Source organism: Haemorhous mexicanus, chromosome W (assembly GCF_027477595.1).
Source record: "Haemorhous mexicanus isolate bHaeMex1 chromosome W, bHaeMex1.pri, whole genome shotgun sequence".
In the NCBI taxonomy this organism is placed as follows: Eukaryota; Metazoa; Chordata; class Aves; order Passeriformes; family Fringillidae; genus Haemorhous; species Haemorhous mexicanus.
This window is the reverse complement of record NC_082380.1, coordinates 5,923,212-5,938,801: the sequence shown is the minus strand read 5'-3', so window position 1 is coordinate 5,938,801 and position 15,590 is coordinate 5,923,212. Positions and strand designations below refer to the sequence as shown.

Here is a 15,590-nt window from a genome sequence, read left to right as displayed (position 1 = left end):
ATCCAGAAGTGGGGTGGGTATAGTAAAAGCAGGGCAACCCCAACAAAGGGAGAAATTATGCATCTGACTCCATGATATCAGAAGGCTAATTAATTACTTTATTATACTATATTACACTACATCTAAACTGAATCTGCACAAGCACTCAACTGAACTGCCCAGAATGTCCACCCACACCCACACCCCCACCCCCCCCCACCCCCCCCCCCCCCCCCCCCCCCCCCCCCCCCCCCCCCCACACACACACACACACGTGGATTCAATTGGTCAATTGGTCAATGAACCAAAACAATCACACCAGAATCCAATTCAAACAATCTTTCACAATGCATTCCACTTGTGAACAACAAGAGGAGCAGTAAATGAGATAAGAATTGTTTTTTCTTTCTCTGAGGTTCCTTGCTGCGATTCCCAGAAATATCCTTGGGAAGTTGTGCCTTGCTTTTCTCTGTGAGGAGAAATGCAGCCACAGGGTGGGGGTTTTTCCTCTCTACTCAATCCTCAGATATTCATCTAGCCATGAGAATAGAAATCCATTAAATGCTCAGCATATCCCAGAGTATGCAATATGTAGCAAGCACTGAAGCATAAAGTCAGAATTGTCAAAGATCAAAAAGTCCATGTTATATCTGACAGGATTTAAGAAAAACTGATCTTACACCCTAAGAAAAATTATTATAACACATAATTCAGTTTAAACTGCATTTTCACAAGAATAATTTAGGGGGAAAAAGGAGTGGAACAGAAAAGAGTTTTGCTCTTAACAGTGCTTGTTTGCATCTCGCACCTCATCAAATCTAATGAATTTTTCTTGGCTTTCAAAATGTATTCTCAGTTCTTCCTACTTCCTGCTGTAGTCCTTGTTTTTATCAGGTCTCAACACCCACTTCCCTTAAAACTCCCCAAATACCAAAGAAGACTCACTGCACCAATTAGAGTTGAACAAAAAACGTTATATGAAGTAAGGGAATCGCCGGGACATAGAATCCTTAAGGTTGGAAAAGACCTCTAAGACCATCAAGTCCAACTGTTTACCTAACACTACCATCCATCTTCATCACTAAACCATGTCCCCAAGTGCCACATCCACACATTTTTTGAAAACTTCCAGTGATGGTAATTCCACCACTTCCCTGAGCAGCCTGTTCAAATGCCTCACCATCCTTTCAGTGAAGAAAATTTTCCTAATATCCAATCTAAACATCCCCTGGTGCAACTTGAGGCCCTTTCCTCTTGTGCTGTCACTTGTTACCTGGGAGAAGAGACTGACCCTACCCCTTGCAAAAATGCCCTTTTATGTAGTTGCAGAGACTGATAAGGTCTCCCCTCAGCCTCCTTATCTCCAGACTGAACAACTCCAGTTCCCTCAGATGCTTATCATAAGACTTGTTCTCTCTTAAGACTTGTACTCATGTCCTTTCACCAGCTTCATTGCCTTTCTCTGGACTCACTCCAACACCTCAATGTTCTTATTGTCGTGAGGGACCCAGAACTGAACACAGTATTTGAGGTGTGGCCTCACCAGTGCCAAGTACAGGGAGACAATCACTTCCCTGGTCCTGCTCACCACACTATTGCTGATACAGGCCAAGATGTCATTGGCCTTCTTGGCCAACTGGGCACACGCTGGCTCATGTTAACCTGACTGTCAACCAACACTCCAAGGTCCTTTCCCACCAGTCAGCCTTCCGACATTTTTCCCCAAGTCTGTGACATTACAGGGGTTGCTGTGACCTGAGTGCAGGACCCAGCAATTCACCTTGTTGAATCTCAGAAAATTTGCCTTGGCCCATCAATATAGCCTGTCCAGATCCCTCTGTAGACCCTTCATACCCTTCAGCAGATCAACATTCCCACTACACTTGGTGTTACTGCAAACTTACCGAGAGTTCACTTGATCCCCTCATATAGATAATCGTTCAATATATTAGAACTGGCACTAGTACTGAGCCTTAGGGGAACATGCATCTTTTTTGTCATGTTCCTGATATAACCTCAAATTCCTAAAGTTGGCCAGGGTTGAGGTTTCCTAAAAACAGTCCTTTCTATTTGCATCAAAATGATGTTTGTTTAGAAATGAAGCTCAGTCTGGTCAAATATATAAAACACAATGGATGTACCAACATTTAGAAAAGTTAAATGAAAGCATGAATCGGTTTACAAAGACTAGACCTACCTGATTCTTTAATTCTCATATTAGTCTGTAGGTCAAGAACAAGTCTAACATGATAGAAACAAAATGCTAAATAGAAAAATTATCTTAACACTTAAGTATTTAGACATAACACCTAGCTCAGATACAGAAAGGAAAAAGATATGCATATAGCACAGCTCTCCCGTCAAAAGGCTCAAAGCACATTCGACAGCATTAAGGTTTGCTGCAACATATGTATTCAAAAGAAACTGCCAATTCACTGGCTTTGCCCTGAAGTCTTCTTTCAGGAAGTATACATGGTCCAGTAATAAGTGCACTTAGAAAAATTAGTAACATTAAATGATGGGCAGTATCATATGTTTTAAGAGTTCCTAAAATAAAAAGACATAGTGCAAGTATTACATATCAGCTGAGCAGCCCCATCTATACTTGCTTACTCAAACCAGCAATTTTAAAGTAATAGAAGTTATTTCAGGTTATCAGGGGGAAGAAAGATGAACAACTCTCTCCCTATTCCCCTCCTCCCAAACACCAATATGTTCTAATGCTCATGTTCATAACAATAAATATCTCTGACATTTAAATATTAAACCTTTCTTCCTCCTCTCCCATTTAAAACATATGTTCAAGACACCAGATTTTGATTACTCTGCAGTAAGTCCATTCACCTAGATGACACTAAAGAGACAGCAGATGCATACTTTCATGCTTTGTTTTCAGAGAAATAAAAATTATTCTTTTACAATAGCAATTATATTAGGATGATCACCTTCAAAGCTTCCAATAAAGGCAAGTGGACATTGAATTAAATATGCAAGAGATGTCCCAAGTCTTATTGTTTTATGCCTTTTGGCTTAGCCCTTTGATTCATCATGTGTCATTCTGTCAGTTACAAGCACCAACATTCCCTTTATTTCTATGAAATAAAAGTATCAAAATGATCTACCACAGTTGTTGTCACAAAGTGAATTAATAACACCTTTAAGTTTACTACTAGAATCCCACTTATTTATAGAAATGAGACCCATTATCTACTGCATGGCCGATTGTGTGTTGAGTCTGGTATCTTAGTTCCAGTCCCCTCAAGACTCAGCATTAGACTTGGTACCAAGTTTACTTCAACCACATACATTGCCTTTCATTAAATAGCATTACAAATATATTGATTTACATACTCTTAACAGCTTAGCAGTAGTGTCACAAGCTTTTCATGCTATATGATACTGAGTTAGTGCTTTTCAAAGTGGTTTTTGTTGTTGGGGGGGGTGTTGTGGTTTTTTTTAGTTGTATGTGGTTTTGTTTGTGTTGTTTTTGTGTATGTCCCCATTGTACTGCACCCACGAGGCAATGCTCTGCTTATTTGCATTTTGCCATGTAATTTTCAGGCATTCTTTAGACATTTCAGAACAGCCTGGGTTACCAATCTGGCTATATGGTGATCAAAAAGTTACTTTAAATACATTTGAAGCTTCAGTCAATTCATATATTTAGCTAATTCAAGGGAAAGATAGCAATAAAGTATCTTAAGTTCGCTACCATTTGGGGACAGGGTTTTCAAATGATAATTTAAGACCTCTACTGAGATTATAAAGACTATCTGTTAATGCTCTGACTAGATGAAGGAGACTCCAGCTTTCATGGAGACAAAAATTTAAAATTATCTTAAGTCCACATATGTATACCACCTCACACTCAGATAAGCAGCTCCCAACAGAAAATTAAGAAAGCTCATCTAATAACCAAGTTAGCATTAAATGATCTAGCCTTTCCTCAGCCAGCTGGTCTCCATTCTGACCATTCTTTAGAAAGAAATAGATCAATGAGCACAATTACTAAATAAACTGAACCAAACCCAGGCAGCACAAAGAATTATATATGGAAAGAAACCAAAATCCAAGACAGCAGAGCTAGAAAGACGAAAGTTAATGGAAGACCACCAAAAATTTAACATGTGTACATCAGGGAAAAATTGTGTTTAAGGTTGATTTGGTTATAGGAAATATTGTGCTGCATAAGTACAGGACAGATAACAATCTGCAGATAGCTCTAGACATGAATCAGATTTAGTGGCTTTCAAGTTGAATAAAAAAAAATATATAATGCTGTTGCAATACAGGGTAGTTTACAAGACCTGGAAAATAATGCCACCTCCTATTCAAAATCTGAAAGATCCTCTGTAGGACTACAGAATCCTATTTTGGTGCTACTCAGGAACCCAGTTAGTAAGGTTCCCTGGGAAAATGTTTTTGAAGGTTCTGGGGTCCATCAGTGCTCATCACTTTTTAAGAGCCATCTCTTAAGAGCACAGGAGCAGGAAATTCAAAAGTGTCATAAGTCAAGCAAGCAAGGCAAAAGGCCAGCTTGGCTGAGCAGGGATCTCATCCTAGAACTTAGGTGGAAAAGGAAAGTGGATGAGCATTGGAAGCAAGAACAAGTAACATGGGAGGACTATATAGATGCTATTCAGCACTGTAGGGAGAAAATTTGTGTGGACAAAGCACCATTAGGGTTCAAGATGGCCAACACTGTGAAGGACAGCAAAAAGGGCATTTAAATATGTTAACAGCAAAAGGAGAATCAGAGATAACATTGGTCTGTGGCTTGATGAATTCAGTCACCTCACAAACAGGCACACAGACAAAGCAGAGACATTTACTGCTTTCTTCACCTCTCTCATCAATACCAATGATTGCCTCTGGAACCCCCAGAGCCCTGAGCTGGAGGACCACAGCTGCGAGAAGGACAAAAACTCCCAGTCAATAGTGAAACTGTGCAGGATCTGCTGCTCCAGCTAGATCCCTGTAAGTCTATGGGCCCTGATGGGGTTCATACAAGAATGCTCAAAGATCTGGCTCATATAATTGCAAAACCTCTCTCAGTGATTTTCACATGGTCTTGGGAATCGGGAGAGGTCCCACTTGACTGGACACTAGGTAACATTGTCCCAATTTTCAAGGACAAGAGAGATGACCCTGGTAAGTATAGGCCTGTCAGTCTCACTTCAGTGCCTAGCAAAATTATGGAGAAGGTTATTCTGGCAGTTATTGAAAAACACTTGAGAGACAATGCAGTCATTGGTTACAGCCATCATGAGTTCATGATGGGAAAGTCCTGCTTAATTAACGTAATTTCCTTTTGTCCTGAGTTGATTCATAATGACATTGTATTCCATATCAATCTGCGCCCTTAAAAATTGTTGCTGTATCTTTAAGACCTGGCAACTGGGGACCTTGGGGTGGGGGGGGGTAGTGTTCCTATGTGTGGGCATTTAAAAATTTTTTATGCACAGGTTTTCTGCAGCTTTTTTCACAGCGTGGTATTTGTGCCACTGGCTGCTTGGTCTTTGTTCAGGCAAAGGCTTTTCTTTTCTTTCCTTTTCATGTTTTTTTTTAACTGGGCTTGGAGAAGCTGCAGTAGCTGTCTTTGAGCTGCCTTAAGGGAGAATTCCACATCTGCCTGTCCAAAGCCAGGAGCATTGTGTTGACAAAAGTGGAGCAGAGTGGCCCTGCTCCAGCCCGAGTCACTGTCCGACCGTGCGGAGCCAGGGAGATGAAACGCTGAGTGGCTCCAGCCCAGCTGCTTCACCTGCCATGCCCGCTCTGCTGTGCCTTGGAGTGGGGAAGCTTCTTCAGCTGCTGCTGGAACTGCTTCATGAGACTCCTGCCTTCCCAAGGGGGATGTGATGCATTCTTGTCCCTTTTGTCCTGCAAAGCCCAAGGTTGTCCCTGCAAGGCCCTGTATCGGGAACGGGTATTTCTAGCATTCTGGGTCTTTCTTTGTTCCAGTGGGGTTGTGGGATTTAGCAGTTTGATATCTAGCGGTTATTTACTTTTTCCCCCTGCTTGTTGGCATTTTGTTTGTTAATAAACAGTTATTTGTCCACTTTTATGTATATTAGTATTCATCCCTGTCTTTGTTTGAGACAAATTGGGAGAAAACGTCCCGCAATGAACATGTCCTCTAATAGAAGTCAAGTTTCAGCAACCCCTCCTCCACCCAGGTTTGGAAAGAATTTTCCTTGGAGGAAAGTGAAAAAACTGTTTATTTCACAAGCAGGGTGCTCACAGGCATGAGAAAGAATGAATAATGTTAAGTAATAAAACCTCTCTCTGCAGAGAAGAGCTTGTAGATTCCGAGTCCTTTTTGTAGGTGTGGCTCAGCTCTCTCTGGGATCCAGAGTTGGGCTCCAGGCCAGTGTGGGGAGGCCCTCTGGTGACATTCTGGTGTTTCAGACCAGAGATAAGCTGCACAGTTTCAGAAGAAGAAGCCACAGTCCCAGGAAAAACTTCTTGCCTCAGCTAACTAAAAAACTAGCTAAAAAGCAAAGAAAAACTCCATATCTCTCTCAGGAGAAAAAAAGCCGAGAGAGCTGGAAAAGACAAGTGAGTTATCTGTTTTGAATACAGACACTGAAAGAATTCCACCGCCTTCCCCCTGTGCTGGTTTTATTATTGGAACCACCACAGAAGTGAGTTTCTTTTGAAAGGAGCTACTGACAGCTTCCTCTGTGCCTGATAAAACCAATCAGTGAGTCGTTTTGAATATTGACACTTTGTTAAACTGCTAGAAAACTGTACACACTTCTGTGAACACACATGTTAAAAACTAAAAATCCCGGGAATTCTCTCTTTCTCTTCTGGCCCGAGAGCAGGTAACAAGGCTGACCCGGCCACCCCGTCTTGGCTGGGCCAGGCTGGCTGGCTCTGCCATGGGGCCGGGCCCCATTGGCTGGAGGGCAGGGGAGGCCATGGGGTCAAGGCCGAGCCAGGCCACAGCTGCAGCTTCTAACATCTTGCCGCTACTAAGCCCTGCCCCACTGGCAGCCCAGGCAGAGCCGGGGTCTGCCGAGTCCCGGGAGCAGCCCTGGGCCGGGCCAGCTTGGCCAAGATTCTGCTGCTGTTGAGGCTCATCTGCAACCACCGGGCATGTGGTGGGGAAGCCATCGGCCTCCGGCATTCTGCTGCTGTGTTCAAGCCTGGCTACTGAGATCCTAGCCCCCCCCCCAGTGCAGCCGCTGAAGAAATCTTCTACCATAAGCAGCTCCACCACCGCCTGGCTGAAATCACATGACCATCTGCAGGCCTGGATGAGATATTAACACTTTCAGTGCACGAATAAGACTTTCAGACCTTCAATCTTCCCTCGGGTGAGAGAAAAGGACAGAGTGAGAATACGTAGAGGAACAACATGAAAAAACAAAGGTCAGTCAAGAAAGAGTCAAGTCCCAGATGGGAAGGATGAGGAGATGCTTTGATCTTGGGGCTGAAATCCTCTTGTAAAGCTGTGGAGAAGAATGTAATTGATACATCAGATTTTTTTTCCTGTAACTCATGAAAATATGGGGAGATGAAGTGTTCAAATTGTAGATATGAGCAAAGCTAAAGCAAGCAGATGTTAGGTAGCTGTGATCCCATGAGAAGTTAAACAGAGAGAGAGAAGAGTGGTTAAGACTCTTTGCCCCAGGGAGGAAAGAAGAAGATCTCTGTTCTCAAAGATGAAGATGATCTTAGAGATAGATAAAGAGAACCTTTGCTCTTGAACAGCTCATCTTTAAAACAGTACCCCATAAGTTGACATGGCCCATTAACGCAACTGTGGGAAAAGCTGTGAAAAATAGACAGGACTTCAGGATTGCAGATTTTCCGGGCGGCTGCTATTTGTGGAAATTAAAAGCCACAAGAGAACTGTTTTCTTGTGGAGAAGTCTCCATAAATTGACAAGAGGGACTCTTCTCCTAAGTGAACTGAAGAAAGACTATTCTAGAAGTGATAAACTGACTGAATTGTTTCTCTATATTGTTAGTGGGAAAGAAAAGGTTGTAGGGGAGGAGAAGTGTTCTAAAGGTTTTATTCTGATTCGTATTATTCTTTCTTTTAGTTACTGTTAGTGAACTTTTCTTTATACCCTTTTCAACTTTTCAGCCTACTTTGCCTTCCTCCTAATCCTATCTCACAGCAGGAAATAAGTAAGTATATTCTAGTGGGTGCACTGGCGTTTGGCCAGTGGTAGACCCACCACATTAATTGGTGCATTGGCCAGGAAAATCTCAAATTTGCGAATCAAAACCACTATCTCTGGTTTTGTGTTGCTGAAATGGCTCCCGATGTATTAAAGAGTCTTTTTTCCCAGCCCCGCGACCGAAGAAGAAGTCGAGATTCCTCGGTTCTGGTTTTCAAGGTTGTTTATTTTCTCTTATCTAATACATTCTTTCTCCGACCCGCTGAGGTCTGCCTGGCAGGTCGGTTCCTGGCACACTGACCACCCTTGGGGCGGTGTTATTTTTTTATACTATAACTACGTATACTTTATTTACAAAAATTTTCCAATACCTATCACCTATGTTAGACAGTCTGTCTCTACTCTAAACCAATCCAGAAGTGTCACCATCACAGCAGAAGATAGAGGACAAGAAGAAGAAAGACAGGACATGCCCAGATTCCTCCATCTTGCCTCTTGAACCCCCATTCTAAATCCCTGAAATTCTACTTTTTCACCCTGTGACAAATTAACTATCATTCTATTCAAACTCTCGTGGCTTGTAAATCTTCACACAAAGTTGGTAATTGTTTCCATGGGTTAAAATCGAAGGCACAGGTGTCTTTGACTCTGTGCCAAGGTCTCTGAGCCCCTTGCCAGGGTCTCGAGCCATCCAGGACAGTCAGAGGAATGTCCTGGGTTCCGACACCACTACATCCCCCCTTTGAACTTAAAGCTACAGGACTCATGTCTGGTCATAGAGCAGATGACAGGGGATACAGCATCATATAGTTACCCCAGGACAGTCCCTTATTGGTGGAAAGGGATTGTTGGAACCCTAAAGAGAGACAACTCATTCCAGAGTGTTCTCCTCTAAATTGTCTCAAACCAAGACACCTTTCATGACAAGGTCACCTATCTAGTTGACCTAGGGAAGCCAGTAGATGTGGGGTATTTTGGATTTTAGCAAAGCTTTTGATACCATTTTTCACTGTTTGCTTCTGGAAAAAATGTCCAGCCTAAAACAAGACAAGTCCATAATAGGTTGTGTGAGCAAATGGCTGATGGATCAGGCTCAAAGAGTTATAGTAAATGGGGTTATATCAGGCTGAAAGCCAGACACCAGCAGGGTTCCTCAGGGCTTAATTTTAGGGCCAGTGCTCTTAATTGTTTTTATAAATGATCTGGATTCAAGAATCTACTGAACATTAGGTAAGTTTGGTAATCATACTAAATTAGGAGTTGTGGCCTCTCTCAAGGGTAGAGGCATTACAGAGACATCTAGACAGACTAGAGAGCTGTGCAATCATCAACCATATGAAATTTAACAAGAGCAAGAGCCAGATTCTCCATCTGGGATGTGGTAATCCTGGTTATACATACAAATTGGGAAACAAGAGGCAGCAGACCAACCCCATAGAAAGAGATCTGTGGATTTGGGTTAATGGCAAGTTGAACATGAGTCAACAGTGTGCCCTGGCAGCCAAAAGAGCTAACCAGGTCCTGGGGTGCATCAGGCACAGCATCCCCAGATGATCAAGAGAGGTGACTGTTCTGCTCTAGTGTGCATTGGCATGGCCTCACCTCGAGTACTGTGTGCAGTTTTAGGTGCCTCAATATAAGAAGGATATAAAGCTATTAGAGACCATACAAAGGACAGGTATAAAGATGGTGAATGGTCGAGTGTGGAGGTTTTTCATGGCTTGATTTTTAGTGAGGAGGGAGGAAGTCAGCCATGGAAGGGATTTTCTGTGAGGAGATGCTAAAAGCTTTCTCCATGCCTGGCAAAACCAATTGCTGGCTGGCTCTGAGAATAGGTCCACTGCTAAGCCAATTAGAAAAGCTGGTAAAGCTTCTTTGATAACATATTTAAAAGAGGAAAAAAACGCAGGAATTTTTTTTCTTTCTCTCCTCGGAGAGGTGGTTAGGGGGCCACCAAGCCCTTTCCTGGCAGGCCTGCTGGGCCCCTTCCTGGTGGGGCAGCGGGGGCCATGCCACCATGTTGGGGGGGGGGACCATGCCAGTGCTGCAAGCAGACATGCAGTCGAGACCATGCGGCCAAGGCCAGGAGCATCCAACACCATCCTGGTCCAGGAGCTGCCATGCAAGCTGGGACTGCGTGGCCAAGGCAGCATGATGAGATGGCGCCATGTTCAAATAGATTTAAGCAGAAACTGTAACAGAGTATAAAGTTAAATAATAACTTGGTCATAGCTTATAGGATGGAAATATAACGTAGAGTTACCTTAGATTATTATAATGCTAAAGAACACACCCCCAGGGAAATTCACATATGTAAATGATAGTATTATGAACTGGACCAAGACCACCACATGTATATTAAGAATTTTGTTATATAAGCAAGAGTGACCTGTTTCTGTATCATTGTTTCTTTGTAACCTTTTTGTAAAAAAGACTGCCTGTTTCCTAAAAGGTGTGCCAGCTCTGTTAGATGCCTGGCACCCTTTTCTGCACAACTGTAATAAAATCTAATATCTCAGCTCAGTGTGTTGATTGGCTCCATCACACTGGGCAAAAGAACTCTGCTTTAGGGACAACACAGTCAAATACAGAGATGAAATCCTAAAATAGTTCCATAGGTGCTTTCTTGGTTTCTAATTGTGAATTCTGTAAGGCCAAAGACTGCAACCCTGTACATTTCTAGATGAAAATGCTTATATTATAACCCTTTAGTCATAGACTATTGACCAAATCTGAAACTAACTGGACTGAGCCACACCTAGACTTTTCTGAGTTTAGAAAGCAGGGGGATTTCACTTAAGCATGTGACTTAACAGGAGGGACCACAACTTGATGATACTATAATCCATTGCAATAAACAATAAAGTTGTTATTTAAATACTGTACCAGTAATGTTTAGATACTGTATTAGCAATAAATCTGATCATAATCACATAATCACTGTGTCTTACTTCTTGAGCCTTCTCTCAACTACTTTGTGATAAGTTATGAGGAACAGTTGAGGTCACTTAGTTTTTCAGCTTTCTGACATTGACTTTGGGGGGGGGGAAGGAAGGGAAGTGGGTTAGTGGGTTGGAGATAAAGAGACCACACACCCTGATGTTCATGTGGCAAACAGAGCATTTATTCCCAAGCCCTTCTTTATAAAGGGCATTTGAAAAGCCTGGTCTGGATATTTTCATCGGTCTGATCTCTACACCCCTTCAGGTTCTGGCCAGTGAAATGCCTGCAGCCTTGGGAGAGATGTAATTGGGCAAGGCTCCTGTCAGTCAACACAGGGGCTGGTTAGTTTGCCTAGCACAAACCAGCTAGTATGTGGCAACACAGCTTGGAGAAGAGAAGGCTGAGGAGTGACCTCATCACAATCTACAACTTCCTCAAGAAGGGCAGTGGAGGGGGAGATGCTGATCTCCTCTCTCTGGTGACCAGTGATAGGACACAAGGAAATGGTATGAAACTGCATCAGCGGAAGTTCAGATTGGACAGTAACAAAAGGTTCTTTGCTGAGAGGGTGGGTGATCACTGGAACAGGCTCCCCAGGGAAGTGGTCAAGGCACTCAGCCTGTCAAGAGTTCAGGGACCGTCTGAATGAGTCTTAGTCATGGTTCAGTGTTAGGTAGCCCTGCAAGAAGCAGGGAGTCGGACTCAATCCTTATGCGTTCCTTCCAACTTGAGATATTCTGTTATTCTACCTATATAGCTGTGGCAGGACTTCTCCCCTACCACAGAAGAGCTTATCTATTCTGTCCATCAGCTGGGGCAATAGCTCCGGGTATTCTCCCCCCTCACATTAATTGATTGGATAACCCAGGCCAGCTTGTCTGACTAGTGAGTTGTCTCTGGCTAGTGAATTAATTCTCTCTCTGGAGCCAGGGGTGGAATTTCCAGTTGTCAATAAACAACTTGCCTTGAAAACAAGATGTGGGGAGATAAGCTGGAATTTCTGACAGACACTTCACTTTACAAACTATAAAAGCCACACACACTTTCACGGAAGCAGAAGTCTCCTACATACACCCTGGAAATGCGTGGGACTTCTGCCTGAAGTTTGGATGTAAATTTCACAAATACTTTCCTGGGAATTGAGGGAAAGGATTATATGTGTATTCTGTCATCAATTTGGTGGTAATTTACATTGACTCCTAATCTATATTATTTTCTCGCTAGCTGTAATATAGGTACCTTTTATCATGCACTGTTTTTTTTTTAATCTACTAGTAGATCTTCTGTTTATCCTGTGTAGTAAGTAAGCCTGTTAAAGTCTTATGTCTGTTTTTTCCTTTTGTCTATTCAATAAATAATTCATGTTGTAATAGACCCGACTGGTCATTATTAAGAACTTGCGAGCGAGAGTGGTTTTGGGGTGCTGGCCACCTCAATAAAGCTGCTGCCTACTGCCAGAAACCTGGACAAAGGCAGGGGCCATCCAAACTCTCCCTTCTCATTTGTAACAATAACCCAGATGCAAATGTTTCATTGTGCTATGTATTGTACTCACACTCAACACCTTGGAGCAGTGCCTATCTTTCATCTGAAAACATAACAGATGTTTTGTGTGTTACATATTTTAAAAATATCTGACCTTCAAGCCCTTTAGGCAAAATGAAAGTAACAGAGTTCAATGGAAGACATAAGGCATAGACCCGGAGAATTGAATGAAAATGCTGATGAACAATAGGGCCTTAAAAGACAAGGAGACAAAAGCCAGTAATGAGATACAGTTAAAGCAGCCAAGTTAACACAGAGATGAGCCAAAAAACCAAATAAAAACCTAGGAGAATGGACTCTACGACTAAGAAGTTTTACATTTGTGGCTTTTAGATAACAACCAATTCAATAATCAGTGAGAGAGGATAGCCAAAACAAATAAAAAGTCACTCAAACATAATGCAAGCTTTTTCAAGCTAGAGCTCAGGAAAGGTTCAGTTGTTAGCTCACAGTTCTCTAAACTCTTGTATATGAAAGATAAGCAAATCAATTCCTTTGGAACATAATTAACATAATGGCTTCAATCTTACAGCTTTTATCTTTCAGAAATACCTTGAGTACTTTAATGACGGTACATTGAAGCTTACAAGTCTGCAAGTACCACTAGATCTAATGAGGGACTGAAAAAGAAAATCAGAAAAAACACATACCTTGTGTTGTTCTATTGCATCTACCCACTGTTGTCTATGGTCTGGGTCCTGAGCTCGGAGGTACCAAACACTGTCGTTTACACTAATATCGAATCTGCATTCGTCAAAGTCATGAGGCTGTGAAAGAATGTAAAAATAGCTAAAACTATCATAATGATCAACAATAACTCACACTCTAGAAATAGTGCAATTAGAAAAACAGATCAATATTGCCTTGAATTCATCCTAGATTTTAAATTTGGTTGTATGCAGCTGTCTCAAATAATGAACATAATACACTTGCATAATAAAAAATGCCAATCTTCTGAAACAGAAAAGCCAGTTTAGTACAGTTTTAACAAAATTATCACAAAAGTTCCACGCAAACAGTGACCAAGCATTCCAAAGGAATCCTTTAGCAAAATAACTACTGGGGACAGCCAGGAAAATATGTTTTTTTTTAATTTCAAAGCAGGAAAGAGAAGTTAAGGTTATTGCTATCAATATTAGTTTTTGATGGAAGAAGCACACACATCATGGCAAAAAGCACCAGGATAGAGCCATAAAAGCAGAATATATCAAAATTACAAGGAAGGCAGGAAACTAAAGGAAGCTGTGGCAACCTCTGCCTCAATTACCTTAACAAAGAGGATTGTCAGATAATTGGGAGCAACATGCAATCCCTTCCCATATGACCACTCGAATGCATGTAACTTTCAGTTCATATGCCGCAAATAGTAAAATGCCTTTAATAGCATTACAGTGAAGCTAGTAATGAAAGTACAGATGAACAAAACAAGGATCTATTTTGCCCTGTGACACTGTCAATTCAAAGTTACTCTCTAGCAAACATCCAACATAGGAAACCTTTTTTTTTTCTTTCATTGAAAACTATTCTTAACAAAACATAACACAGGTCCAGCTGAACACCTTTTTGAATTTGAATACAAAGAAATGTCACACATAGAAGCATACAGGGACATAACAGATTCTAGGATTAAGGCAAACAATGCAATCTGAAAAGCAATAAATATTGATTCCAGATGCCAAAGACAAGTCTATACCTGTTAATATCCTTTACCGCTCTGTGAATACATTAATCTTGCAGACAAGTAAAGCACTGTGGATCACTTGTGTAACACTCCACAAAAGAAAACCTATAAGCAAATCTCATTTGTTGTGTTCTGTTCAGTGTCCATAAGAATTATTTTCTAAGGATCTGAAAATCAGAAGCTACTTATGTATAATTGACAATGTTTCTTGTTTAAATATACTAGAGGAAGAAAACTACAACAGAAGTCAACATGCAAAAAAAAAAAAAGAGCTAGGAAGAGTTCAACAAAAGTACTTGAAGCGTCACCTTTTTTTTTTAATAGCTTCATTTATTTGGTCAGGCATCTTAACCTAAGTTGAATTTAAATAAATTTAAATTTCCCCAAAAAAAATCCAGCAACCGACAAAACTATCAATAAAGCAAATCAACTGCAGCTACCAATTCCCTTAATACCTGACCATCTCAACTTAATTCAACTTCATCCTACTCACAAAATAGCAAGGCCATGAATGCCAGGACAAAGCAGAGACATTATTTGTATTAACATGTTTCCAAACTCAGCAGAATAAAGAGATAAGTGGTGCAGCTGACAAACTCAATATCCCACACAGGAGCTTGCCATTTAATAGCTACCATAGTTATAGCACATAATATAAAACTGTTGTTGTCTCAAGCCCCACATTGGGCACCAAAAAGGACTGTGGTAGGTTGACCCTGGCTGGACACTAGGTGCTCATCAAAACCACTCTGTGAATCCCACTCCAGAACAGGATAAAGACAATATAATGAGACACTTGTGAATTGAGATAAGAGAAGGGAGAGATCATTCACCAATTACTGTAGCAGGCAAAATAGACTCAAGTTACGAAAATCAACTGAATTTATTACCAATCAAATCAGAGTAAGGCCAGGAGAAGTAAATCCAAATCTTAAACACACCTTCCCCCACATCTCTCTCCTTCCCAGGCTTAACTTTATTCCTGATTCTCTACTGCCTGCCCCAGTGGTGCAGGGATAGGGGTTACAGTCAGTTCATCGGCTGTTGTCTCTGCTGCTCCTTCCTCCTCAGGAGGAGGACTCCTCACACACTTCCCCAGCTCTAGTGTGGGATCGCACCCACAGGAGACAATCCTTCATGAACTTCTCCAATGTGAGTCTTTCCCACGACCTGCAGATCTTCATAAACTGCTCCAGTGTGGGTCCCTTCCACAGGGTGTGATAAATAACATAGAGAATAGAAATTTTCAATTCCCCTGATGTTGCTGGATAGAGCTTAAAGACTAACTAGCAAAAAACATAAAATAAT

The 15,590-nt window shown here is 41.6% G+C and overlaps 1 protein-coding gene across 29 annotated transcripts in view; it reads right to left on the bottom strand.

Annotated features, from left to right (window-relative positions):
- Positions 1 to 15,590, bottom strand: part of LOC132341420 (ceramide transfer protein-like) — a 218,126-nt gene that overhangs the window by 76,694 nt on the left and 125,842 nt on the right. For all 29 annotated transcript variants that reach the window (XR_009490196.1, XR_009490188.1, XR_009490189.1 and 26 more), the window contains one exon: positions 13,252 to 13,368. Coding sequence is in view for 17 of the 29 variants with exons in the window: in XM_059872980.1 (XP_059728963.1) it covers positions 13,252 to 13,368 (117 nt within the window). In the remaining 12 variants the exon portion in view is untranslated. The remainder of the gene's footprint in view (positions 1 to 13,251; positions 13,369 to 15,590) is intronic.